The sequence below is a fragment of the Semicossyphus pulcher genome, unplaced genomic scaffold (assembly GCF_022749685.1).
Source record: "Semicossyphus pulcher isolate SPU_LCO1_2020_fin unplaced genomic scaffold, fSemPul1.0.p SCAF_15, whole genome shotgun sequence".
Lineage (NCBI taxonomy): Eukaryota > Metazoa > Chordata > Actinopteri > Labriformes > Labridae > Semicossyphus > Semicossyphus pulcher.
In genome coordinates, this window is record NW_027211659.1 from 7226068 (window position 1) to 7253097 (window position 27030).

The following is a 27030-nucleotide window of genomic DNA, read 5'->3' on the forward strand; positions in this document are numbered from 1 at the left end:
ATGCTTGGAGGATATCAAAGTTTTGTTCCCGACACGGAGGCAAAAAGGTGAGCGCATGATCTGTGCGGCAGGCGGGGAGAGCAGGTGTTGCGGTGCTGGCTGTGGCCACGGGGTGAAAAGGAAGCCGGAGACGGAGGCAGACGCTGATTGGTGCAGCACTGCCCTCTGGCTATGGACTGTCCTCATTTCCTAATCATACTGTGTATGGCCGGAAACAGTGCATTCTGTTAATCATAGTAATATTATTAATGTCAAATAGAGTTATAATGTGATATAGAATGGTGCAAGACAGGCTCTGTATGGTAAAATAAGGTTGGATGTTAAATTGACTCGGGGTTCGAGTTATTTCTGGACCGTGAATTGCGGTCATGCTCCACTTTTTAATAACCATGATCTTTTACAAGCGCTCATACTTTAGCATTAAAGGTACAGGTATTTAAAGTTTTCTACATATATATGACTTGTTGTGACTGTCTGTCATCAGTCTGATTGGTGTCACGGCAAAATAATGGAGCCTTAAAGCAGCATTTGGGTCACACAGTCCTCAATACTCAGGGGGGATGAGCCGGGAGGAGCCTGAAGAGACACAAATAGAACACCTTCAAAAGTAGCCCTTTCTGTTCTTTTCCCTCTTCCTCAACTTCGCTCCCCTTCAGCTGTTCAGATAACCCCCGCAAAACCCAGCCGGTCTGCTTTTAACAAAGTTTTAATGCATTTGGACATGGTTGCACGAGGTGATGTAAGGCTTGCTTTTGCTGCAGGACCTGAGCAAATGGAAGAGCCGGCGCAGGAGTGTCAACTCTGATATCGTGAAGAAGAAGGAGGAAAGGGAGAAGATAGAGGACATCACCTACAGCAGCAGAAGGTCCAAGACCTTCAAGGAGATGCAAGAGGAGAGGTAAGGGGAAACGCACCTGGTCAGGAAATGTGTGTTACGGCATTGGTTTTTATTTTCTGATTCTTCGACGCACAATGAATTATTTCCTCTGTTGCACCTTTTTTACCCTCGGAGGGCGATCTTTTCCTGAGGTAATAACAGCACAGGTGCGTTTGAGGAGTGTTTTAGTATTGGATGCAGAAGCTGCAGGGTTATTTGTGCAGGAGTGAATGAGTCGTCTCTGTAATTGTGCCGTCAGTCAGTGTGAAAGTGTAATCTAATCATGGCTTACAACCTGCCTCCTTTTTTTTTTGCCCCACCTCTCTCCACCCATCTCTTTTCAACCTGTGCTCTCCTTTTAATGCTCACCCTCCCTCCCTGACACTGTTCCCTTTCATCTTCCTAAATTGCCTCCTTCTCCATGCTCGTCTTACATTTTACTCATCACTGTCCACTTTTTCCTATTTACCTCTTTATCCCACCCTCCTTCTCCTCCTGTATCCGCTCTGCAGAGAAACTAAAGGACGTGACAGTGTCGGCAGCCGTCTCAAATCTCTCTCTTACCTGGATGACGACGAGGTGTTTGAGAAACCTGTCGCTTCCCCTCGTACCCTTCCTGCCAGGAGCTACACTATTGACACTCCTTACTATTCCTCTGAGCCTTCTTTGAAAGAGGAAGAACCCCCCGCTGCTTCCCCCGCCACAGGCAGGGCCGCTTCCCCTCCCACCTCGCGTCGCCTGAAAGTTGACATTGTGGACAGTCCTGTAGGCAGGGACACCACCGCCACCATCACTCCCACTGTCACTCCTAGGGTCACTCCCTTCAGTCGAAGCTCCCAGCCTCCAGCAGCTGCACCTTCACCGAGGAGTCGAGTCTCAGACTACACCAGCAGAGTCGAGAAAGAGAAGACATCAACTGTTATCTCCTCTTCCAGCTCCACGCCAAAGGTGCCCGAGCCGGCGCGCCCATTGTTGCACACACAAACTGCAGTGGAGGCCCCTTCGTCTGGTTCTCTGTACAAACAACAACCACAGATCAGCTCAATGGAACCCAAGCCTCCCGGGGTGTCTCGGGTTTCCGCCTCCCTCCCCAGGAGCTACCAGAGATCGGATAGCGCACGTCTAACCTCAGTTGTCGCGCCGAGGCCCTTCGGGACCCAGTCGTCCCGCATCACCTCACTTCCCCGAGCATATACAGTGAGTACGACATGATTCTGTGACTAAATCAGGGAAGGTATGATGTAGGATGTATCTTTGTAGAGGGAGGGAGGACACAGTGTTTGTTTGGTCGTCACAAAGGTGCGGTGTTATCTGTTTTGAGTACATCAGTTATTCCCCAAGAGTCCGATCTGATTACCGGATGAATAATGCATGAATCGAGTGTTTTTATAATGCTAACTCAACCACCTGAGCTGCTATTTTCAGCCTCCCTCACATTCATTACTGTTACAGTAAACGTTGGGCCTGTCAGTTGAACTTTGTGACACATTTATCAGCTGAATTCTCTCCATATTAAGGTCAACTTAATGTGTTTATTTTGCAATCAAAAGCCCTTTTTTAATTAAAGGGCCTCAGTTGTATCATGCTAATACGGGGAGCTAATGTCATTATGGTAGGAAAAAAAATGCAATTTCGCTCTGTGCCTTTGGAGGACGCTATCCGCTCCTCCAATGGGCCCTGGAAAACCTCCACCAGACTATGTAAAACTCGTCATCTTGCGGAGGCCAGGGAGCTCACTAAACTACACTTCCTCAATCAAGGACTCAGCCTCCGATGTCATGTCTCGTTCAAAATCGTCAGGTTTGAAATGTAGACTGCAGATTTCGGATTCTGTACCGTTCTGAGCGATTGCCTCCAGCGAAATGGTAGTATTTCACTACAGCGTCTCTCGCTGGGTCGTTCCTTTCAGAGGGAGGGGCACAATGCATGCTGGGTGTTGTAGGAATGTAGAATGGGCGAAACCATGAGCTGTTTGTACAACTTTCTCCACGGCTATGGCGCCAATTTCAAATATTATTGCTCCTATCGATTACAGAGAACACCAGCTTTGACTGACAGTGGCTTTTTCCAGGGGGGAAATTGCGACTTTAAGTTTATTAACATTTTTTTGTGCTTTCAACTCTGCCGTCTTTGACATTCTGCACGTCTCCCCAACAGACGGACGAATCCCAAAAACGCTTCAACGGCGGCGTCGACGTTCCCAAGAAGACGTTGGTGCCGAGCCGCTATCAACAGTTCATGACCTCCGAGGACGAGGCTCGCTCCCAGTCCAGCTCGGCCCACAGCAGCGAAGACGAAGAGGAGGAGGAGGAGGAGGAGGAGAAGAAGGAAAAAGGCGAGACAGCACCTAAGAGCATCCTCTCTACCCAAAGTGTCTCACCTGTCCCTCCTCAGGTCAAGAGTGTCTCACCTGTCTTGCCTCCGTTCAAGAGTGAAGCCCCGGTCAGTCCTGCTCCAGCCAAAGAAACCAGCCAGGTACTCAAATTACCGCCTGTTGACAAAACAGAACTTGTTTAAAAATGTTGCACATGTATGAGTCTATTTTTAGCCTCGTGATCAATAATTACAGACTCCAAATGTATCATTAAACTAATCTTGCTGCTCCCTAAAGTTACTGAAACATAATCGACTGCTGCACTTCAGAAATTAAAAATAGCAACAGGTTGGCAACAGCCATAAATGATTAATTACACACATTCTTGCCAAAGCAGGCCCGAGTAAACACAGACACACAACCGCTCCACAGTGTAGGAAAGTCAGGCCCACATCTCTGCACTCACAAGGTGCACGTGACTCGTTGTTAATCTTCTCTCCTCACCTGTGTTGTCGTTCGGTTTCCAGGAGAACTACTGCGAGATGCGGATCAGCCTGAACCAGAAGCCAAACAGCAGCAGAGACTTCGGCTTCCAGGCGGCCTGGGACTCCACAGGAGCTCGCGTCACGTCCGTGCAGCCAGGTGAGAACAGAGAGAAATCCCTTCAAACAAAAGGGATTGTTAGAGCTGTGGTCTCCATCCAAAGTAATCTGTGCTGGTCAGCCAAACTGGCAGCTACAAACTGGAACGTTCCCAGCAGTGAAAGCGAGCAGCCATTGGTTGTATCTCACTCTCACGATGTATTCATAGATACTGATACAGATGTAATAAACAGTGCTCAGGTTCTGTTATATTTTACAGCCAGGCTCTGCTGGTTAGCTGTCAGCAGGGTTTTGAGTCCATTGCGGCGGCGGTGCCAGGCTTATGTAGGGCAGCATCTATGTGGGTCAGATCTTCTGGGCCTGAGCCTCTTTCTACTGAGATGTACCCACCTTCACAGTAACTCGTATCATTTAACAACGTTTCAGTAACACTTGTAACACACGGCCATAATCGGTTAGGTAACATACATAAGTTAAACAACTGTTATGTTATGTTTCTTTTCATTTTAAGAACAACACTCATTAATAAACATGTGTGTTAGTCAGCTGGCTGCTTCTCAAATGCAGTCTTTGCTAATGTGTAATAATACCAATCAGAGAGCAGATTTGGAAAAGCAAACAAAAGGTGCCAAAAAACAACCAAAACAACAACATTAGCATACATGAGACACAAATCATGCAAAGCAGCAGGACATTCCCACCACATCCCCCGCAGCTATTTACATCAGTTCATAGCAACAGAACACAAATGACTTTGACTGTAATTAACCACATTTTGTACACATTAGCCGTGCATGAGAAATGAAGTGATACGTCAGAATTTATCTTAACTGGGTTTTAATAAATGAAATGGCAAGAGCACACATTAAACATGTATAAGCTATGCAAGATAAAGTTACACTAAATAATGGTACCGCATTGTTAATGAAACAACTGTACACATATTTCACATGACTCTCAGTGGCTCGCAGCTTGGATTAGCGTCAGTAACACAAAAGACATCATTGATAATGTGTGCATATTTACATCAAGAATAACAATGAATAAATGCTAATACTTAATGTCTGTGAAGGTTCTCAGTCATCCCGGTCGAGGTAATTCAAAGCTTAATCCAAAAGGGCAACTGGACTGGAACTGGAGTTCTGAACTGACTGGTGGATGGAGCTAGAAATATAAGCCTCTGTAGGTCATTAGTCTGCTAATAGATGTGTAATTAAGGGAGAGTCGTTAGCCTGGGCTGTTGACCTGATGGCAACGAGCGCTGTAGTACCCTCTGGTGTTGATGGGTCGTTATTAGGGATGCACGATATTGGATTTTTTGCCGATATCCGATATTTTTTTCCTGCACACCTAATTGCAGAGATCATCAACTCTCTTCTGTATTGGAATGAGCGTACAGTATAATGGTGATACTCTTATCACATTTGTTACAACGGTCGGGGTGACGGGTCTTGAGATGGTTAATCAAGTTTGTAGTGTTGAAAGACTTTGCCTTGGCTCCTCCTCGCATCACCGAAGCTGAGCAGTCATTGCAAATAGCAGTTTTGTTATCTATTTCGGACACTTTGAAAAACTTCCACACCGCGGACATTTTGGCTTCTAACTCTCTCGTGCTGCAGGTAGACACATGTGACGTCATCACGCTGCGCCGTGCAGGTCTTCTTCGTACCGGGGACATTGCGCTGAGGTCGGGCATTTAATCAAGTATGCAGCAGCCCATTATTTTATCGGTTAATTATATCGGCGGATATCACCGTGTTGGCCGATATCCGATAGCTAATTTTTAAGCCAATATCGGCCGATACCGATAACGTGTCGGTAATATCGTGCATCCCTAGTCGTTATGCTTCTTGAACGTCTTCAAGAACTTCAACCAAGTCCAGTTGCCCTTTTGGATTCAGCTTCAAACTAATACTTAAGAATGTTTACTGGTTTATCGAAAAAGTAGGTCCTAATTTAAGTAAAGGAGCGCTGGTTTAGCTCAGTGGGTAGAGCAGGCGCCACATACGCAGAGGCTACAGCGTCCGCAGGCCCTTTCCTTATTTAAAGTCAAAAGTTTAATGTCATTGATCATGTTTTTTTCCCCTAATATTTAAGTTGTTGTATTGTGATATTATTTTGGGTGAACAGGGTGAACTTAATGTTGTCCGTCTCTGCAGTCTCGAACAACAAGCAGAGATTTGCAGTTAGTGAGCGTTTCCTGTTGTTTATATTTTATGCATGTAATTCTAAGAGTTAAAACTAGATAATTTAATTTAATTGTTTTTCAGTTTTTGCTTCTTTGTTGTGAGCAACACTTTAATGCTGCCATCTTGGACAGGGCCTCCTTGAAGTACAATGTGTGATCACTTAACTTAAATTAGTCTTAGTGCATTAATAATAGCTCTTATGAGTCACAACCAATTATGTCGGCATGTTCTTGCCTCTAATGACCTGTCCCTCTGTCTCGAGCAGGCAGCCCGGCCGAGATGTGCCAGCTGCAGGTGGGAGACGAGGTGCTGACGGTGAACAGACACCAGGTGGCAGACATGAGCTACACAGACTGGAAGGCCGGCATGGAGGAGGCTCTGCAGGAGGGCAGTCTGGTCATGGATATACGCCGTCATGGCAAGAACAGTGAGTCATCTGAACAATGTGTGTCTACATATCTATGTGTGTGTGTGTGTTTGCATGAGGGCGGAAGATTAAATTGGACCACTAAGGGTTGCGTTCCTGGACTGACAGTGCTGCTTACGCTGTCTGCATCGCTAAACAGTTTTGACACTTTAAATTGGTCCGTAAACTGTTGTGAAATCATCCGTGACTGATCTCATGACAGCTGGGGAATGACCTGTAACTCCTTTTTCTCGTCTGACGTGGGGAAAACGGTTGTTGTGTTGACCTGGGTGGATTTTATTCCTCCTTTTTTACCTGTGTGAATTTTTCTTATCCAGTTTTTTCCATGTTCCTTTCTTTTCCTTTCACTTTTACTGTGTTTTTGCTGCCTTTTCCATCTCATCAGCATTCCTCTCTGTATCCATGCGGTGTTTTCCTTGTGGAGAACTAACCCAGCTCAGGTCCACAGTCCTCTGAGTGCTCTGTTTTCACAGTGTTAGTATAACAGGCTTACTTATTCCAACCACATCAGTGTCACCTTGCCTCCCCAAAAATAATAAACCAGCCAGAGTAGCTCACTTGCACTAACACAGGGTACTTGTTGAAGTAGATTAGAGGAGCCCGGTGTGGTTGTGAGCCTGTTAGAAACACTGTGTGGGTTTTTGAAAGCTTTTATAGGCTGCATGGCTGGGGAAGGTGTTTCTCTGTCTCCCCCTGCTGCTCTCTGTAACAACACCATAACAGCAACCTTGTCCCCTTGCTTCATAGTGTTCCTGATGTAAATAGACAACTCTTTGTCTAATGTTTCACCATAAACTGTATATAGGAAGTGGACGTAGCCTCTGGTTTGAACGTGGACCCAATGCCAAAGTGCCTTAAACCTGCATGCTTTCTAATGGCCAGCAGGGGGCGACAAAAAAGAGTTCAGATTGCATGACGCCAGATAACCCAACTTTTAACTTGATTATTACCTCAGTAAACATTTTCCTGATTTGTTTATGATCTCAATCACTCGTTTAAAGACTTCCTTAATTAGCATGTAGTTTATTTTCAATTTTAGTCTAAATGTGAGCATAATTTACAAAATAAAGCAGCGATGCTTTAGGGCGTGGCTACCAATATGAATCCACCTTGATGTCCAAACATGGTCCCAGGGATGCAAACTCCTCACCTCGCCGTTTTGAGATCAAAATAGGTCAGCCACGAAATCTGTGAAATCTTTTCTGGGGGTTTGGGCCGGGGGCGTTCAGCCTGGCTGATTGGGTTAGATGCAGTATTGGAGCACAGAATTGCCAGGACCATTTTAGGTGATCCACAGAAGTCTGACTATGTGGTTTGGAGCCTTCTACTAATGTTAACCGCGAGAACCGTCTTGAAGGGCGTCTCGTGCCTGACGCCGGGGACATACAGGAGGCGGATGCGCACGAAGAGCCCCGAAGCGTTGCGTGCTCCCTGCATAGACAGCTCGGGCGGTCGGCTCGCGATCTGCAGCGATAGTGTCGACGTCTGTTCTACTTTCTCCGTTTGCTGTGAGCAAGACTTGCAAGAAAACACACTGAAAACTGGATAAAATGTATAAACACGTTTTAATGGCATCAGACCGAACTACACTACACTCGTAACAAACATTCATTCAGTGTTAACTCTGACAGGCGCTCTAGAACTGGACATGTATTCAGCTCCCACATCTATTGATTCTTTTATGAGCTTTATGAAGGGTGGTTTTACCCCATAATGATTGTTAGTATATTTGCATCTGCCTGAGGACTAATTCTAACTAGAAATAATAAGTAACTAGAAATGAGCATTGACGTAAAATCTCGTTGTGGCAGGTTTTCTCTATCCAATGTTCTCACCTTTTTTACCCCTTACCTGTTTGCATCCCCGAGTCCCTTTTGGTTTAAAAGAAAAACAAGATGGCGACGGCCAAAATACTGAACTACAAACCACTGACGTCGCATGGTTACGTCCACTTCTTTTATATAGTGTTTTGGTTCTGCACATACACAACGAATACCACAACACATGCACAGAAAACGTGGATTCATGTGCAAACACACATCCTATTTTTTTGCCATTGCATTGTCTGCGTGCAGACTGGGACAGAGATCAACCTTCCCTGCCATTTAAAAGCCATAAGACCATCAATCTGACCAGTTCGGATCATCCAATACTTCTAGGTTCCCCTGACACAAACATTGTCAGCCCCAGCCTGGATTTCACCTCCCGCAACTCCCCGGAAAAGCTGCCTTCCAAAGAGACCCCGGCTTACCCCCTCATCGTAAGTGACCCCGAATAGCTCAGTTCTGATGACGTTTTTATTCCTGTATTGTTTACCGGGTCGAGCGCCTCTTTAACGAGCTTCCCTCCTGCTGTGTCTCCCTGCAGGACGTGGCTTCAAACGGAGTTAATGGAGGTTTCCGAGAGGAGTCGGTGACCATGAGGAACAAAGGTAAAGAGCAGAGCACGGAGTCAGAAAGGTTATGAAATTGATCCCGGCGACTATTTCTGTACTCTATACACAAAAGCGCCAGTGAGCGGCGCCATGTTGTTGAGTCAGTTTTGGGAGAAACATATTTGCAAACACAAGTCTGTTGTGGATAATACTGATGGGCATCTACTGGGTTAGGTAACAGAATCTGGAAAACTCGCATCCACAGTCGAGCCCAAGAAGCTCTTTCCACATATACCCAAAGACAGCACAGTAACAGTCACTAGGAGCATCAAATAAGAAATGCAATAAAATATAGGGATGTAACGATATCTTGCAGTAAAATAAAATATCGATTCATAACAGGGACGATTAGAATCGATGACATGAAGAGATAAACAGTCATTACGCCTCTTGTGTCTGTTGCTGAATAGAGGCGTACAGCAATGCCGGCAGCAGGTGAAGATTTTGAGGTTAACTATGCACTGTCTTGTTTCAAGTCGTGGGTGTTGGAGCGAGATGAGATGGTACGTTTTAGCGGTCAAGACAAAAACAGTCTTCAAAGATTGCAAGAGACTGACACAACCAACATGATGCAGCGCGTAAAACGGCGCTACGTTAAGAAGCTCGAGACACCAAGTAATGACTTTTATTTCTTTATAAGAATTAGAAAATCGTATCGTGATTCGTATGGAATCGTGAGTTGAGTGTATCGTTACATCCCTAATAAAATGACATAAAATGATGTATGTACTGTTTGTGTAATGAATGTTTTAGCAACATAAGGTCGTATATCTCCTCTACTGTGCCTCACTGTTTCCTGTTTCTATTCCTCATGTAGAGTCAGAACCCATATCTTTGAAAAACTTAAAACGGAGGTCAGAGTTTTTTGAAAAAGGTAAAAACTTAAAACTGACCGGATCAGTTCAGTTGATTCTTAATGTCTCTGTAATCTGGTGGCTGGGTTCTCTGTGCTTCTTGTCTCTCTAAATTCTTCAGAATCCAAAGGGAGTTATGCATGCGTCTTATCTGTCACGGCTTCATGTTCAATTGATGAGTGACTCATTATCAATTGATCATGAGCTGTCAGGGTTACCATAGATTCCTCTGTGGCTCTTTTTGGGGGGCTTTTCTTTTTTCTGTCTGGTTCCAGAGCTTAACTGTTGTGCCGTTCCCCTACTTCCCTCCTTCAGGTGGCTCAGGTCCCAGTGTCAGTGCAATGGTCTACCTCTGTGGTAAACAGGGTTGAGTGTGCAGTGACCTCCTCACTATCGCTTGGTACCGACTCAGACTCTGGCATGCTTTCCAAACCAGGGAAATATAGAGATGATTGCAGCGAATTAAAGGATTGACTCTTAAACTTTTGTTTAGCTTTAAAGTGATAATCTCGAAGATTTTCATGTACATAAATGTCTGGTAGGTCACTATCTATCGTCACAATGGTGATTGAGCCTATGGCCTTTGCATTTGCAGTATTACAGACTGGGTGTCTGTGACGTCTTTTGCGAAAAAATCACAAGTGGCGCCCAGTTAGTGACGCGTTTTCCATCAGCCAGCAGTGGTATGTCTGCCAGAGAGGGTAGGCGGAGCTAAGCGGCTGCTTTTCCGGTCTCTGCAAGTGTTGCGAGTAAACAGTAATCTACTATGGCTGAACAAACAAAGGAAAGATGGATGACTACAGATACAACTTCAACAATAAGTAAAAATCCAAAGAAAAAGAAACAAATTTGACGCTCAGATGAAGCAAACAGTCTAAAAAGGAAAGCGACCGTCAGCGAGGAAAATCAAGAGTTACACCCGGAGCCAACAGTGGACGTCACACATGCAACACTGTCTGGATATCTGGGAAGCGTGCTCCCGTAATTACCCTTTATCGCCACAGGTGCCGCCAAAGAGAACGAAACTGAGATCTTCGAGATTATAACTTTAATTTATGATTTAGGTTAAATTTAGTCAGTCAAAACACACTATTGTTTTTGAAATGAAGAAAAAAAAATGTCTGGACAGCATGTCAGAAACTCGGCCTGAGTACCAACCACAAATACAGAATCCTGTTGCGTTTGTGGTGTTTCTTGAAAGGTGTCCAGGTTTCACACATGGTTTCACTTTTCACTTTGCTGCACGTGAAGTTAAAAGCATTCCTGTTGCTCTCTTGTCAAGCATGTATTAAATAATGTGAGCCTTTCAGACCGGCTGCTTCGACTTGTGTGCATCTTCTGCATGCTGCTGAAATGTGTGTTTCGCTTTCTGTTGGTTTGATTTTGTCGTCTTCCCAATCAGTTTATTGATTTTCCTATTCAGAACTATCAGACTGGCATCCAACGTGAATGTCAGCAAGAGGGTGCTTCTTAAATAGAGAAAATCAATCAGTCCTCCTCGTGGGTGAAATTTGACCTTTACTCGAGGCTTGTCTGAAACTTCTATTACTGTTGAGACACTTTCAATGATAGATGGAACTTGACTTAAAAATTCAAGTTGAAACTTTAATAAGCCTGTCAACTAATATGGCCTCAAGGTTAACATCTATTCTGTTACTCTGATGCATGCCTGAAATATTGACTGGATGATTTGTCTTTCTTCAGGAGGATCAGAGTCTGTGATGCCAGATGTGAGTATCATCAGTGCATAAAAGCCACTTTATTTCCTCTGTTGTGCATTCCTATTACATGAAACCATATTTGAAAGCAGACAGTTATTATAAAACCCAGACCCAATTATTAAGAATCTCACAATGGACTGCATTACTATTTTACTTTAAAAGCTGCTTCTTAACACTTTTAGTCGCTCCATTACTCAACTATTATGATTGCAGGGAGCTTTACTTTCATGTACCTTTAGGAAGTGGAGGAAGAAAATCCTCACATTTTGCTCTATGTTGTAGAAACTATAAAGCACTTTCAGATAAAATTGTAAGATCAATCCAGCAGAATAGTAACGTTTAGTCTATACAGCCTGAAACATGTGCACTTACTCCGCATGCCTGTCCTCTCCGTCTGCAGATACCTGTTCCGCCAATCGCCGCGTCCTCCAGCCGCTGGTCCTGGGACCCAGAGGAGGAGCGCAGGAGACAAGAGAAATGGCAGAAGGAGCAGGAGCGCATCCTAAAGGTACATGCAAGCATACTAATGTAGCAGTATGGTTATGTTACGATATGCACAGAGTTGTCCGTTTTTTTTTTAATATAATGTTACAATGTTGGATGTCCAGACTGAACATGGGTGAAGTTTCAGATCAGTAGGTAAAGGTATATTGGAGTAATCCACAGGCTTCTTAGTTCACTCTGAATGCCAGGCGTCACACTGTTTGTGACGTCATAAACCGAGCCTCAGCAGGCTTCGGAGAGCTGGCCAATCAGAAGAAAGCGGGCCTGTAGGGGCGGGGTTTCCAAGAGCCGACTGAGTCGTTTCAGGCAGAGGCTGTATGAGGGCCTGCACAGAGCAGCAGTGTGAGAAAAATGAGGAGTTTTTTAAACTGTAAATGATGCTAAGCTACTCCACAGGTATCACAGAGTGAAATATGAAGCTTGAAATTAGCATAATACCTTCCTAATTCTGTTTTATTGCCGTGCTGTTGAATTCCAGGTTGTTATTCTGAGGTAATTTATCTGTTACAAAAACAGTTAAGTCACAAAGCAATGAAATGAGGAAACACAAGGAGGAAGATAATAAAACAAATCCTGTTTACAAACTAGAATTAAAGTCTGACAGCTGTTTTTTCTTTTAGATTAGATCAGACTTTGTTTCTGCCATGGGATTTATTAGTGCAGCATTTGCAGAACAGTATAAGATCAATAAAATATCACTACAATATACTTTTAATGTACATTTAATTTTGTTGTTTTTATATAAACTAGATTTTAATTATCTTAGGTTTCACAAAAAAAGTTAATTGTGACAAAGACTAGAACCCTAATCTAGTTTGTATTGAATATACACATTATTCTTCAAAACGGTCTACACTCATTGCCGTAAACATGTTGGACAAAATGTAAAAACATATCTCAGTATGAGTCATTACAATTCAGAAGGACCAAAAACTACACCCTTAAAAATGACGTGAAGTTTGGTCATTTAGTAAAAATAATCGTGATATAAAGGGGAGCGTTTATTGAAGCGCTGTTGTATTAGACTGCATTAGTCTACACAAGCCGCACCTAATATACTGCCGGCTAATTGTATAGTCAATCAATAAAACAGAGAATTGAAAATGAAGCAACCATCACAATCCATTAAATCTAAAAAACCCATCTGGAAATCTGTTGCATGCTCCGTCTGAGTCACAGAGAGCCTCACAATCAGACCGCTCCCGCTCCTCACAACAGAAACCTTTGCAGAGCGCTCCGGCAGCTGAGAGTAAGATCGTCTGTCGGGTTTCCAACTTAAATGTAGTAGAATGCTGTCAAAACATTTTTCTGAGGGTCTATTTCTGGATGGAGATCAAAGGTGTCCAAGCAGACCGCTGATGGAGCCGCGAAGGCTCGTTACTCCTCCAGTGTTTCTCCCTGTTGGATACACGGCCTGATTTTATAATGTGCGAGGGAGACTTCCAGCCCAGGGCGAGCTTCTCGAGGTTTATCAGCTTTCACGATGCTTAGATAACATGTCGGGGAGCTTGGAACGAACTGAAAATAATACAGCTGTAATATCAAACTTATTTTTCCTGCTGTCTTGCACAAAATGGTCACATAATTCACCTTCACCAAAGATTTGTGGGTTCTCTTCTTTATGTGACTGTGTGAATGCATGTCATTAAATGGGATGACCTTTGACCTCTCTTCCTGCTTCTTTCGTGCAGAAGTTTTACTTATTTTTTTCCCACTTTTTTTGCACAACAGGGACATAAAACTCAACTTCTCCTAAGATGTGTGGGTTGTTTTTTATAATGTCTTTTTAGTGTGTGATTAGGTGCATACAAGTCATTAGGTGGGATGACCTTTGACCTCTCATCCTACTTCTTTTGTGCCAGTTTTTTTGTCTTATTTTCCCACTGCTTTACACAAAATGGTCATTTAATTCACCTTCCCTGAAGATTTTTGGGTTTTGGGGATTTTTGTGCGTCTGTGGCGGTGTGAATGTTTATAATTAAAAAGGATGACCTTTGACCTCTCACCAGGCTTCTTTTGTGCAAGAGTTTTTACTAATTTTCCCACTTCTTTTGCACAATATGGTTTTATAATTTACCTTCTCCAAAGATTTATGGGGGGAGGGGTTTTTAACTGAGATAGTGATGATAAGGATGTGACTGTGTAAAGTCATTAAATGGGATGACCTATGACCTCTTTCTCTGCTTCTGTTGTGCAGGGGGTTTTTCTTATTTTTCCCATTGTTTTGCAGAATATGTTCATATATTTCACCTTCTTCAAAGTTTTGTGGGGGTTTTTGCTAAGAAAAGCCATGTCGTTAAATGCGTTGACCTTTGACCTTTCTTCCTGCTTCTTTTGTGCAGGAGTTTTTACGTATTTTTCCCACTTTTTTTGCACAATATGGTCATTTAACTCAACTTCCTAAGATTTGGGGGGGTTTTATGTCTTCTTTGCGAGTGTGTCTGTGTGAATACATGCATGCACTTTTGTACTTCCTTATGTGGATTTTTTGACTGTGTAAATATATGTAATTAAATGGGATGACCTTTGACCTCTCTTCCTGCTTCTTTTGAGCAGGGTTTTTGTATAATTTCTCCCACTTTTTGCAGAAAATGGTCATATATACCTTCAAAGTTTTGTAGGTTTTTTTTGGTCTGTTTGTGTTTTTTCTAAGTGTGAAAAGGCATGTCATTAAATGCGTTGACCTTTGACCTCTCTTTCTGCGTCTATCATGCAGGAGTTTTTACATATTTTTCCCCTTTTTTTGCACAATAGAGTCATAGAACTCAACTTCTCCTAAGATTTGTTGGTTGTTCTTCAATAATTTCATTGTATGTTTTCTTTGTGCGACAGTGTGCATGGATATCTTCAAATGCGCTGACCTTTGACCCCTCTTCCTGCTTTTTTTTCCGTGCAGGAGAAATATAAGCGCGACCAGGAGAAACTGAATGAGGAATGGCAAAAGGCTCAAGAGGAGATTACCAAGACTAAAGACCAAAACGAGGTAACAAAGCATTTGAATTTGAAGAAATCATAGATTCATATCTGAGACAGCTGGAGGGCATTAAAAGGGGGCAATAAGTTCTGACTCACAGCACTGAATTCTTTAAATGCACCTAAAAAGCTTTCATAGTTTTGTTGATTGAGATTGCCGTAATTAGGTGGCATTGACATGACAGAGTGCTGCTGTTTTCACATAAAAGACAGTAAAAGTGAGAGCGGAACAATGGCTCCTCATGTGGATTTTCACACGGGAGTCTGTAATGGTTTTCCAACAAAAATTCCCCTCTATCACCACAGGGGATAACACAAGTTGCTCCACTTTTGCCGCACTTCCTCCTGGAGGTGAATAAAGGTCAGACTGTGTCATCTTGTGTCCAACCCTTCCTCTTTTCTGTCTTTCCTTTTCTCCGCCAGCCCGCCAGCCTGGAGGTGAACAGCCACAGCGTCAGCCCACACTCGCCCCTCTCTCCCGTCAGCCACGCGGTCTCTCCTCCGTGGGAAGAGGAAGAGAGAAAGAGGAAGGAGGAGCAGGAGCGCCAAAGGCAGGCGGAGGAGAGGAGGAAGAGGGAAGAGGAGGAGCGGGAGCTGCAGCGCCTGCAGGAGGAGAGAAAGAGGAAAGAGATGCAGGAGGAGGAGGAGAGGAAGAGGAGGGAGGAAGAGGAGCTGATGTGGCAGAGGAGGAGAGAGGAGGAGAGGGCGGAGGAGAGGAAAAGGCAGGAAGCTTTGGAGCAGCTGCGCAGAGAGAGAGAGAAGGCCTTCGAGCAGCCGCCGTGGTTAGTAGAGATGCTGCTCCTCTTCTCTTCTTAACTCACACGCCTCCTCATGTGTCCATCATTATAACACATTCAAGTGCAAAACATGACCTGCTTTGTGTCTGTGCATTAACAACAACTAACGTGTTTGCATGTGCTCTGTGTTGAAACTCATCCACCCTCTCTCTGCACCACCTTCACTAAAGGGCTGCTGGCTCCCACGGCTTTGTGCAGCCTTCACTGTACTTTACAGACAGGTCAGTACAGGAGGTCACTCTGCATCTGCTGACATAACCTGAATATAATGCTGCTGCTTCTGTATTGAGCTAATATGTGTGCTTTATTGTAACCTCTTCTTACATCTCATGCTAATAATGTTTTACATCTTTGCTTCATACCTTATATTGATTAAAAACAATGCCGATGATAGCAGCCCCGTTTAGTACATCAGAATTATAATAAGCGGAAGTTTTTGTACTGTATTTTAGGCCACCAACTTTATCATATAACCCCAACAGGGTGAGCAGGATGCGATAACTACCTGCTCACTATACATTATCCCTCTTATTACACAGCTGTTTACTTAGGAAATCAATAATTTGACACTAAATATTGATTTGGACAATATTTTATTAATTTAAAAGTGATAATATTTCCATTTTCCATTAAAAAAGTCGGTTAAACTCACAGTGAGAGCTGCGTCCATAGCAACGGTTAACTCTGGAGCCTTCTTAAATGAGCTAAGCTAGCTGTTTTAACTCACATTAAAATGGACACATTTCCACCGATGGTGAAGTAAGACAAGTTGAACGGGACCGCAGGAAGCGCAGCACCTGATGGAGGTTTTCTGTGTTTCTTTTCCATTCAACGTCTTCAAACACCGCCGCATCCCGTAGTGTGTTCCGTTTAATGTTTACTTCATGTGCCGTCTTTAGTTTTAACCTTAATTACTTTCTCTCCGCGACGTCAAATTTACCGGACCTCTTTCGGCGGAGTGATATGATTACAGTTAGTCCTCCGGATTGTGTGATTAGAGCCGCATCCCTAGCAACGGTTATCGACAAATAACAGGTTTTGGAATGCCGTAACCAATCAGAATCAAGTATTTAAAACAGCCGTGTAAAAGAACAATTAATAAATTATTTTTAACACACTATAATGTAATTTTTAGCAAATATAAGGATTAATTAATTTATTTGTTAATAACTAAAAGTCCATATAGGAGAAATTATAAGTACTGCACTTTAATAAGCACTTAAAAATGCCGTAATATCCAATTATGACTGAATTAAAGGTTTGTTTTAAACAAAATAGAATATACTTTTAAATTCTAAATAGGATAACTACGATGGTTGTATTTGGCTCTTGTGATACTACATGTTGTCACGTTTGCTCCTCCAGGTTTTTAAGCTCACCTTTCCTGAGTTCATTATAACATTCTATGTGCCAGGACTTACCTTGGCAATAATTTGTGTTTGCTTGAATTGTCCTGAAACTGCAAATACGTGTCTCACAGGTATAAAATCCTGCCAAACACCAACACAACTGTCAAACAAACAAGAACAGTTTGTCTATCATGTGTAACCTAAACATGTACTGTAGAGCAAGAGGCATTACAGCACAGTACACATTTCTGCGTACAAGACAAAACTGGCATCACTGTACAGCTGCCGTGTCCAGGTATCCACTGCATTGTTTCCTGCTGGCTCCATCTGAACCGAATCATTCAAACAATGTGTCTGTATATTGAAATTGGAAGTCCTGCAGCTCGTGGGATAGGTCTCCAGCAGAGATGAGAATTACATGTGATTTGTCTGCAATCAGCAGAGCAGTTCAGCACACTCTTTTATGGTGGTAATAGGAAAGAAGGATGTACTCTTTGGCCTCTATAAAAAGCACTACTGTAAGTATGATTGCTTTAATTGTTTGGGGGTTATTTTTAACGACCTAACAGGGATTTTCTTTTGTTCAACAGGGCGAAATCCAAATCATCTCCACAGCTTGATGAAGAGGAGAAACCGCAGAGGCAAGGTCAGTTTTCTGCATGCATTATTAAAGGTTTAATATGGTTTACCTTTAATGAAACAAGCAACCTGTTAAATGCAAAAACAACACGAGAAAAGGAATATTTATTAAACACAGGCAAAGATTTGAATGACTCCATGTCCGACATGTGGGCTGTACTGTGCTGTAGGTTGGCATGTGCAGCCGGGGGGCATGGCTCACTGGCTGCTGGAGGAGCAGCTGAGGAGTATGCGTGACAAACAGGCCCGCAGTGAGCGCGCTGCATCCGAGCTGGAGCTGGAGAGGAGAGACATCCTCAATGCCATGAGATACAGAGAGCCAGAGAGAGGTGGGCTCGGCCCCCCGAAACCTCCGCCTCTCCGTTCAATCTGAAACCAAATCGTTCCACTCTTTGATCCGCTGATCGGTCGATTATGACTTACAGCTGTTTGATTAGCAGCTCAGTAATCAAATGGCAGATCAATCAGTCAGCCAAGTAGGAAATTACAAGCAGCAAAAACAATTAAGTCATTGATTATGCTTCAAAATCTCTCAGGTCGATGCTTTTCTGCTTTTGTAACATGATTGTGAACCAGACACATCATCACAATCTCACTCTCTATCCTGAATTTCTCTGCCGATCGTGATGTATTTTCAACTCCCCAGAAACTTTATTTAACTCCCCCTGGATGATGTTCAATCTCTCCTCTCTGGCTGCAGTGACACCCGGCGGCGGAGCATTGGACAGGAAGGGACTTCAGCCCTCGTCGCAGGCTGAGGCGGAGCGGCAGCAGATCCTGAACGAGATGAAGAAGAAGACTCCGCTGCTGACGGACGGCAGCTGGATCCGCCAGCGCTCCATCGAACCCCCGACCAACAGAGAGCTGGATTTGCCACCCATGCGCAGGTACGGAGAAAGTAATCTCTATCGTGTGAAGGTGGTGGTTTGCTTTTCACACCTACTAATATCCTCTTAGACGAACATGTATAAGTCTGGCTACCGCTCTGGAATCGGAATAATTCAACATTAAAACAGCCGCCTCAGGTTCAGGTGGTAGCCAGTCAGCTTTTCCGCCTCTACTAACGGGCTAACGTGGGTGTGGCGTGGGTTGGCTTTGCAGAGGCGAGTCTCTTGACAACCTGGACAACTCCTGGCGCAACTCGTGGACACCCAGAAGCAACTCTCACACCCTAAACTACACCCGCCCTCACTCCGCCCTCTCCGGCGGTCACTACCAGGGCTGGTCGGGGAACCAACAGCCCAGGTCCTCCACTCTGCCTTCCTCCTCCTCCATGGGCTCCCTGCGAGGCGGGGCAGGAACCCCCTCGTCCCCTTGGTCCCGGCAGTCGCCTTCCCCCTCTCTGTCCTCTCCGTCACCCACAACCTCTCCGGAGCCCATGTCTGAGGCAGGCCTCCCTCAGCAGAGGAGCAGGTAATAACAACATTGCTGCTTTGCTTAACACCCACAACAAGCTGCCTCTAACCTCTCACTGGTATACTGGGTTTCATAATCACAGGCCAGGTGGTGTTTTAAAACATAAGTTTGGATGGGGAATGGTGGAAAAGGGAAAGTTGTTTTCTACTTTTAAATGTATAATAACACATGCAGATGAGATTGTTTAATGTGACATTGCTCATCCGTTCACCCTCCATTCTACACCTGACAGGTTATCCTTGGACTATTTTCTTGTCTTTTTTTTATAGACTGCCTGTTTAATTATTGGTTTAAGTTTGTATTTTTCCTTGCTTATGTGTTTTAAAATGTGGCTCTAATATTTGAACATTTGAGCAAACTCTGACGGGTATTTTTAGCCTGATTTTCTTAGTCTATATGAGAAATAATTGTTTTCTTAAAGTGCTTATCTCTAAGATTTCAGTTTTGTTCTCTTTGGCGACACCTTATGGCGGTAATCGGTAATTGAGGGAGCACACTTACCAGATATCTCGTCCGCGGTTGGCTCCGGTTGTAACTCTTGATTTTCCTCGCTTTCCTTTTTAGACTGTTTGCTTCATCTGAGCGTCGAGTTTGTTTCTTTTTCTTTGGATTTTCACTTATTTTTGAAGTTGTATCTGTAGTCATCCATCTTTTCTTTGTTTGTTCAGCCATAGTAGATTACTGTTTACTCGCAACACTTGCAGAGACCAGAAAATATATATATAGGTGTGTTTAACAAAGAAAAGATCGATGACTACAGATACAACTTACAAAAAAAGTTAAAAAGCAAAGAAAAAGAAACAAACTCGACACTCAGATGAAGGCAAACAGTCTAAAAAGGAAAGCGACCATCAGCGAGGAAAATCAAGAGTTACAACCAGAGCCAACTGTGGACGTCACACATGCAACACTGTCTGGATATATGGGAAGTGTGCTTCCGCAATTACTGTTTATCGCCATAGGTGCCGCCAAAGAGAACGAAACTGAGATCTTCCAGATTACAACATTAGAGAAAGCTAAAAACAATTACCGTGTATCAGCACTAGGGGGCGCCCAAGCGAACGAAGTGAATATCTAGAGCATATTTTCCATTTTATCGGGGGACATTTACCAAAACTGAAAGTGTAACAATAGATCTTAAACCCTGTTGTATACCCGTGTGAACTTTTGTGTGTGTGTGTGTGTGTGTGTTTTCATACATGCCTCATGTATGTGTGCTCAACCCTTAAATCACAGCTGTGCGTTCTGTAATCCAGGTCAGTGAGTGGAAAGAAAATCTGTACGTTCTGTGACACCCCGCTGGGAAAGGGAGCAGCCATGATCATCGAGTCCCTCGGGCTCTGTTATCATTTGGGCTGTTTTAAGGTGAGAGCTGGGCTCCTGACGGCCCCACCCCCCCCGGAGCACTCCGTCTGCACACCTCGGCCGATCTTCAAAAACTAACCTGATCACTACAGACTCTTTTTTCCTCTGTTACTAACCTGGTCGATTCTGGTGAATGTCGAGGTCCTGATACACATCAAGTTGTTTGTCCGTGCCAAATCCTGCAAGTCAAATTAAACAACCCCTTCACTTTGTTCCTCTCTGGTTCTTGATCCTTCCTGGAACGTTTCTCACTTGAGTTTTGTCTCCTGCATCTGAATCCAACCATCCTGCTAATTTTGGTCTCCACTTTTCCCCTTCGATACATTCACTCCAGGGTCTTCTGTCTGTCCTCACCTCTCCACCTTTGGACGTGCACACTTTGGTTGAGCTTTAACCAGCTGAGTAGCTCTTTAACTCTTCCTTTTCCTTCCCTCAGTGCATCGACTGTAAGTCTGACCTCGGGGGATCGGAAGCTGGGGCTGAAGTCAGAATACGAAACAAACAGCTCTACTGTAACTCCTGCTACATGCGATTCAAAGGTGAGTTTAAAATCAATCTGATCGCACTTATGATTAGTGTTGTGACGTTTCACGAGCGATCTGAGTCTTTTGAACGGCTCGAACAACGTGAAGCGAGTCGTAGGTGAGAGCCGTTCTTTTTATAGTTTAGTTGTGCCCAAATTTCACTGCCTGCCCTAGATCCACTCCACTTTATGCAGAATTACAACAGGCAGCTTTTTTCAACTGCAGCTCCGCTACACTAGGTCACATGCAGCAGAATCATGTCATCATAACACAGTGCCGACGGTGAGCAGCATTATAAGCCTCTGCTATGTTTTTTTGTTGACATCTCTGCAGTCATACAGAGTTGTATCATAAATTATTAGCAAATGGATGACGATTAGTTGTTCCTACATTACATACATTTTAGAAGCGCGTTATATGCGTGTTGGTAATGGTAAATGGTAAATGGTCTGTACTTATATATCGCTTTTCTAGTCTTTGCGAACACTCAAAGCTGCTTTTACACTACATGTCACATTCACTCTTTCACACACACATTCATACACTGATGGTGTACTGATGGTGTCTACGTAAAGTGCCCAACTGTCAATCAGATATCATATTCATACCCGTTGGCTATGCCACCTGGAGCAATTTGGGGTTCAGTGTCTTGCCCAAGGACACTTCGATATGTAGCCTGAGGGAGCTGGGGATCAAACCTCCCACCTTCCGATTGAAAGACGACCGACTCTACCACTGAGCCACAGCCGCCAACGTAGTGCAGGCACGTTTGCGAGACTGACCACTCTCTACCTCTTAGTGTTGTGACATTCCCAAACGATCTTTTGAACGGCTCTCGGAAAGGAACGGAGCCATAAGATCCGGCTTCCTTCACAGAGCCCAAATTCCCAACACTACTTATGATACGCTTGTTTTTAGCTTTCTTTAAAGTGGTAATCTCGAAGATCTCAGTTTTGTTCTCTTTGGCGGCACCTATGGCGATAAATGGTAATTGCAGGAGCACACTTCCCAGATATCCAGACAGTGTTGCATGTGTGACGTCCACGGTTGGCTCCGGTTGTAACTCTTGAATTTCCTCGCAAAGGCTTTCATCAGTGGGCCATAGGCTCAATCACCATTGTGTTAACTCATTCAACAATAGATAATATTTCTTAAAATGAAAATCTTTGAGATTATATCTCTAAGTGTAATGTCTGTTTCCTTTTAGCTGGCCAGCCCACCTCCATGTGACCTGACCGTGCTCCAGCAGATCGATGAAGAAACTACTTGTGACAACAACCCATGAACATTGAAATGAACGTTGAAGCCATTGAAAGCAGCCGGGACACTTTGGTTTGGACGCGCTTCCATTTATGACTCTAAAAAACTCGCTGATGAGAATTATACTTGTGCTTTTTTCAGTGTGCGATTGAGAGGGTAAGCTTGCAAAGACGTTATCTCCTTTAATGTGTTTATATCGTATTAAGTATTACTGTTGTACAAACTGTAAGGGTTCTGCATGCACCAGAGTTTTAATGTTTTAGCCACAAAAGAAGTAAAAAATTGTCTATAAGATTACCGAGGCAGGTTTTAGTATATTAAGAGAGAGTTTTCAAAGATTTCTGCAGCATCATCTCCTCCTCTTCGTGCTTTTTCCCCCCGCTCCGTCTTGTGGTATTAATCCGTTTGTCCACCAAGGTATTCTTATCATGTCTATGTGCCTTTTTCGTTTGTAACAGGGAGAAGTAATTAAGATTATTAGAGCTACTTCAAATATATATTTAAAACCGCCTGCTTGGATAGCACTCGCCTTGAGTTTTCACTGATAAATGGAGGATTGTACACATGAGCAGGTTTCCGAGTGAAGAATATATCATCCTGAACGGCATTGAACAGTAAACATTTGTAAATAAAACGACTAAACGCTCGTCTGGTGTGTTTTTTTGTTTACTTTCCCGACAGTGAAATCGCATAATTCTTTGTAATGATATGCCAGCATGTGATGCAAGGCTTTCCTGCCTCTGTAATCAGAAATCATTATACTCCTCTTTCTGTGTCTGTGCCTATCATTCTCTGTTTCTCTGTAGTGCCACAGTCGTAATGAAAGGAATTTCAATGAGCTTTTGTGCGAGGGGTTCAGAGGACCTGCCTGCTCTGTGTTCTCCAAAGCCAATTTGTCATGCATATTTCATTCAGCGCGCATGCATTACATTTGATTACACTTTGATAAGCTTTTTTCTTAATGCATTCTGTCATTTTTAGCTGCTTCATGATATCATATCTGCATAAACATATGTTGAATATTCATAAAGCAGAATTTGTTCGAATAGAAGCTCCTAAATGCATTTTTTTAAACAGCGATGTAAAAAATTGTCCTCATTTCCCATAAACAGAAATTATCTCACATGCGGGAACGTATTGAAATAGGTTGGACGCAGCAGAAATTGGCTCTGTATACTTGAGGTGAAGCACAAACAGCCCCTGGAGGCAAGCATCTCAAATTCTTGGATTCCTTTTTTTAGATTTCTCTTGGCGCTCTCGTGGGAGGAAGAGATTTTAATCCTTACGCTTAGAAAACAAGCACGGCCTGAATGGCGCCGAGTCGAGTGCCTGAGAAATTCAAAACCTTTCAGGATAAGTAGACCATCTTTTTTTCCCCTCCGAAACCAAGGCCACAACCAGACTTTGACAGAGGGAATCAAGTGGCGTGTTTGTGTGTGTGTGTGTGTGTGCATGCTGGAGCTTGCAGAGAGACAGTATGCTCGGCTGCTCGGAAGAATAGAGTCCGTAAAGAGATGGGAGACAGATGGAAGAGCTTAGACATGCTTGCTCGTCCCTCCATCAGAAAGTCGTTCCTAACTGTAAGCTTCTTTTTAATGCTCTCCAACTGGAAGGAAAGATTGCACATTTTTTCGGGTTGTTTTTTCCCACTGAGGATGATTTTAATCTTAAAATCAACACAGCAGTGAGCCCTATAATCATGCAACATCACATCACAGTTAAGTGTTGTAAGGTGCTAATGTGGGGCCAAAAGGGGGCACTGTGATCTAAGATTTACACCAAGTAAGACTGCAGCTTAATCTAATTACACTTGTGTGCTCTTCTAAGCATGTTATTGAACATTACATATAGATTAAGAGGTGTTTTGTCCTCGTAATTTAGCCACAGCTGTATATAGGCCTAAAGACGTGTGGAAAATATCCTAAATATTGTGGTTTAGTCTGTAAATTAATCAAAAGTGACAGCAAATTTTGGCTTATCAGTGGCTTGGCTGTCAGACTGGAACATTCTGTGCTTTTTTAATTAAGTTTTAATGAATAATAACAAAAATGCACATATTTGATTCACTTCTGGCCCACAAGTTTGCTTTAAAAATACCTGAGACCAGCAGCACCTTCTGCCATTTTGACTCTTAGCAGGAATGCTTTTCATACTTAAGAGAAGCCATTAGGCACTAATTCACCTGCAGCTCGAACTGATGCTATAATTAGTCATGTAATTGCACACTGTCTCACCAGACCTGTTGCCATGGCTTGCAGGCAACGTACATATAACTCAGTCATAAGTCCTAAGTAATATTAACTACAGGGAATAAAGGAAATGGATTTTAAGTAAACCTGGAAATTCCCAGGACATCCGGATGAGTCTGTACGGAAGTATCCTGTGATAACGAGCTATTTCTGGTCGTTTTCTCGACTTATTTTTCTTGTTATCACAGGAAAACAAAGCTGGATTTCACGTAAAAGTTCATTTCAGTTTTCTGGAGATCCCAGCTTATTTTTCTCGATATCTCATGGTAACAAAGCTTGTTTTCTCGTGATAACGAGTAAATTTACTGGCGATCTACAAAACAAAACAACAGGCTGTTCACTGTGATATTACAGAGGACTTGCCATGCTGCCATTGCCCACACTAATGAGGTCAGTTAAGCCTGTTTCTATGTTTGTTTTGTGCTTTTACATCTCTGGGGACAAAAATCAGTGATCAAGACAGGAGGGAACAAAGTCAGTAAGTTTTTTCTTTGTTTTTTTCATAATAATCATCAGCAGCCTCGACATGGTCAATATAGTCATCATCATCATCACGAATTTCCTTATCAACAAAATTCTCAATGTCATTATCATCGATATTAAGTGCAGAGGTGTTCATAAAGAGCTCGGTCTTCAGCTTCTTCTTAAAGGTGAAAAGGAATCTGCGGACCGAATGGAGTTTGGTAGCTCGTTCCGCCACCGTTCAGGTAGGCAGGAGCCGTTTTTGTTGCTGTTTTGTAAGCGAGAAACAGGGTTTTGAATTTAATGCGAGCGGCGACTGGGAGCCAGCGGAGGGATATGAGCAGTGGAGTGACGTGTGCAGGAAGGCCTGCTAGTAGGGAGTTGCAGTAGTCAATGCGTGATCATCTGACATTATGGAGGTGCCGCGTCGTTATCTCGTGATAACATGATGAATAAGTCGAGATTTCAAGAAAACGACGAGAAATAACTCGCTATCACGGGAAAACGGAGTAAATTATGTATGGATGCATGTCCACTAAGGGCTTCCGTAGGTCTGTGAGATGGTAGTGATATATTTAATTCACATTGGGGATTATTTAACCTGAAATAGAGGCAGGGATACAATAAATCACTGAACAGGCAACCTAACAGTGAAAATACCACCTTTATGATACTTATAATGTATTCATATAAGCTGTGATTACTTTGCAATTACAGCTCGACAGTTGAAATCCTGACTGCATTGCATTGATTTAATTACAGCACATATCTGCTAGCTATTGGAAACAATTTGAATATGTCAAAAGGTGAAGCTAAACATGCCGTGAATTTAAATTGTACTAAATGTCCAATATCTTGCGAGGCCATATCGTAGCTATTAAGGAGTGGATGGATTTTTGCTCAGCAGCATGTAATCCATAAACCTACATTATGCACTGGCGCGGTTCCCCTTCTTTTAGAGGCAATCTTACAGGTAAAAGGTTTCTCATTAAAAACTGTAGTTGTGTTTTCAGGTGCCCTGTTCATGCCTTTGTTTCTTTGTACTTCAGTGGATGCACATAATGAACGAACATTATTACTGCACTCCTGATGGTGATGCCTGGGAACACCCCTATATAAGAGCAAGAGGCAAAGACTCAAAGACCTGCCTTTTTGTTGTTAAGGGCTCTTTTGTGTTCATTGTGTGTCTGTTTTTAGTTGTTTTTTTGCCTTGTTAAGGATGTTTTCTGTCTCTTTAGTCATTTGTTTCACCTTTTTGTCATTCTGTTTCTCTTTTGGGTGATTATACATCTCTCTTGTCTTCATGTCTCTTTTTGGTCATTTTGTTTCTTGGCTTCTCTTTCTGATTGTTTAATATAATTTTTTTTATAATTTTGTCCATCTTTTAGGGGTTTTTTTGTCTTGTTTAGGATGTTTTGTGTCTCTTTTCGGTCATTTTTGTCTCCTTTTTGTCTTTCGGTGTCTCTTTTTGGTTATATGTCTCTTAGTTTGCTTTTATGTCCCTTTTTGGTCTTTTTGTGTGTCTTTTTAGTTGTTTTTTGTCTTGCTCAGGATATTTTGTGTCTCTCTTCGGTCATTTATGTATCACTGTGTCTCTTTTTGCTCATTTTGTGTCTCTTTGAGGAGATTTGGTGTTTCTTGGCTTCTCTTTCTGATTGTTTAATAATATTTTTTGTTCATTTTGTGTCTCTTATTGGTTGTTTTTTGTCTCGTTCAGGATGTTTTGTGTCTCTTTTTGCTCATTTGTTTCTCCTTCTTGTCTTTCTATGTCTTTTTTTGGTTAATTTGTTTCTCTTTGAGGTCATGTGGTTTCTCTTTGTGATCATTACTTTTTCTGTATTTTTGCCTTTTTGTTTGTTTTTGTCTCTCTTCTTTTTGATTTTGTCTCTTCCTGGTCACCACGTGTCTTTTGCTGATAATCATGCGTCCCTTTCCAGACGTTTTAAGCGTCTTTGTGTTCATATTGTGTCTCTTTTTGGTTATTTTGTGTTTCTCTCATTTGTTTTGTTTTTGCATCGTTTTGGTTGGTTTGTGTCTCCTTTGGTGTTTTCTATGTTCCTCTTTGAAGTCCTTT

General features: G+C 42.9%; 1 protein-coding gene across 7 annotated transcripts in view; it reads left to right on the forward strand.

Moving 5' to 3' along the window:
* lmo7a (LIM domain 7a) overlaps window positions 1–22891 on the forward strand; it is a 63916-nt gene extending 41025 nt beyond the window's left edge. For 2 of the 7 annotated variants that reach the window (XM_069662765.1, XM_069662766.1), the window contains 19 exons: window positions 762–898; window positions 1390–2074; window positions 3035–3352; window positions 3719–3833; window positions 6248–6409; window positions 8485–8669; window positions 8777–8840; window positions 9661–9717; window positions 11402–11427; window positions 11819–11926; window positions 14819–14905; window positions 15319–15677; window positions 15863–15913; window positions 17632–17687; window positions 18381–18567; window positions 18782–19093; window positions 20353–20461; window positions 20898–21000; window positions 22193–22891. In XM_069662765.1, the coding sequence (XP_069518866.1) occupies window positions 762–898; window positions 1390–2074; window positions 3035–3352; window positions 3719–3833; window positions 6248–6409; window positions 8485–8669; window positions 8777–8840; window positions 9661–9717; window positions 11402–11427; window positions 11819–11926; window positions 14819–14905; window positions 15319–15677; window positions 15863–15913; window positions 17632–17687; window positions 18381–18567; window positions 18782–19093; window positions 20353–20461; window positions 20898–21000; window positions 22193–22215 (3144 nt within the window). In that variant the 3' untranslated portion in view covers window positions 22216–22891. Of the gene's footprint in view, window positions 1–761; window positions 899–1389; window positions 2075–3034; window positions 3353–3718; window positions 3834–6247; window positions 6410–8484; window positions 8670–8776; window positions 8841–9660; window positions 9729–9996; window positions 10055–11401; window positions 11428–11818; window positions 11927–14818; window positions 14906–15318; window positions 15678–15862; window positions 15914–17631; window positions 17688–18380; window positions 18568–18781; window positions 19094–20352; window positions 20462–20897; window positions 21001–22192 lie in introns of all 7 variants that reach the window. The other 5 variants (XM_069662772.1, XM_069662771.1, XM_069662770.1 and 2 more) reach the window with 5 other exon arrangements.
* The last annotated feature ends 4139 nt before the right edge of the window (window positions 22892–27030 follow it).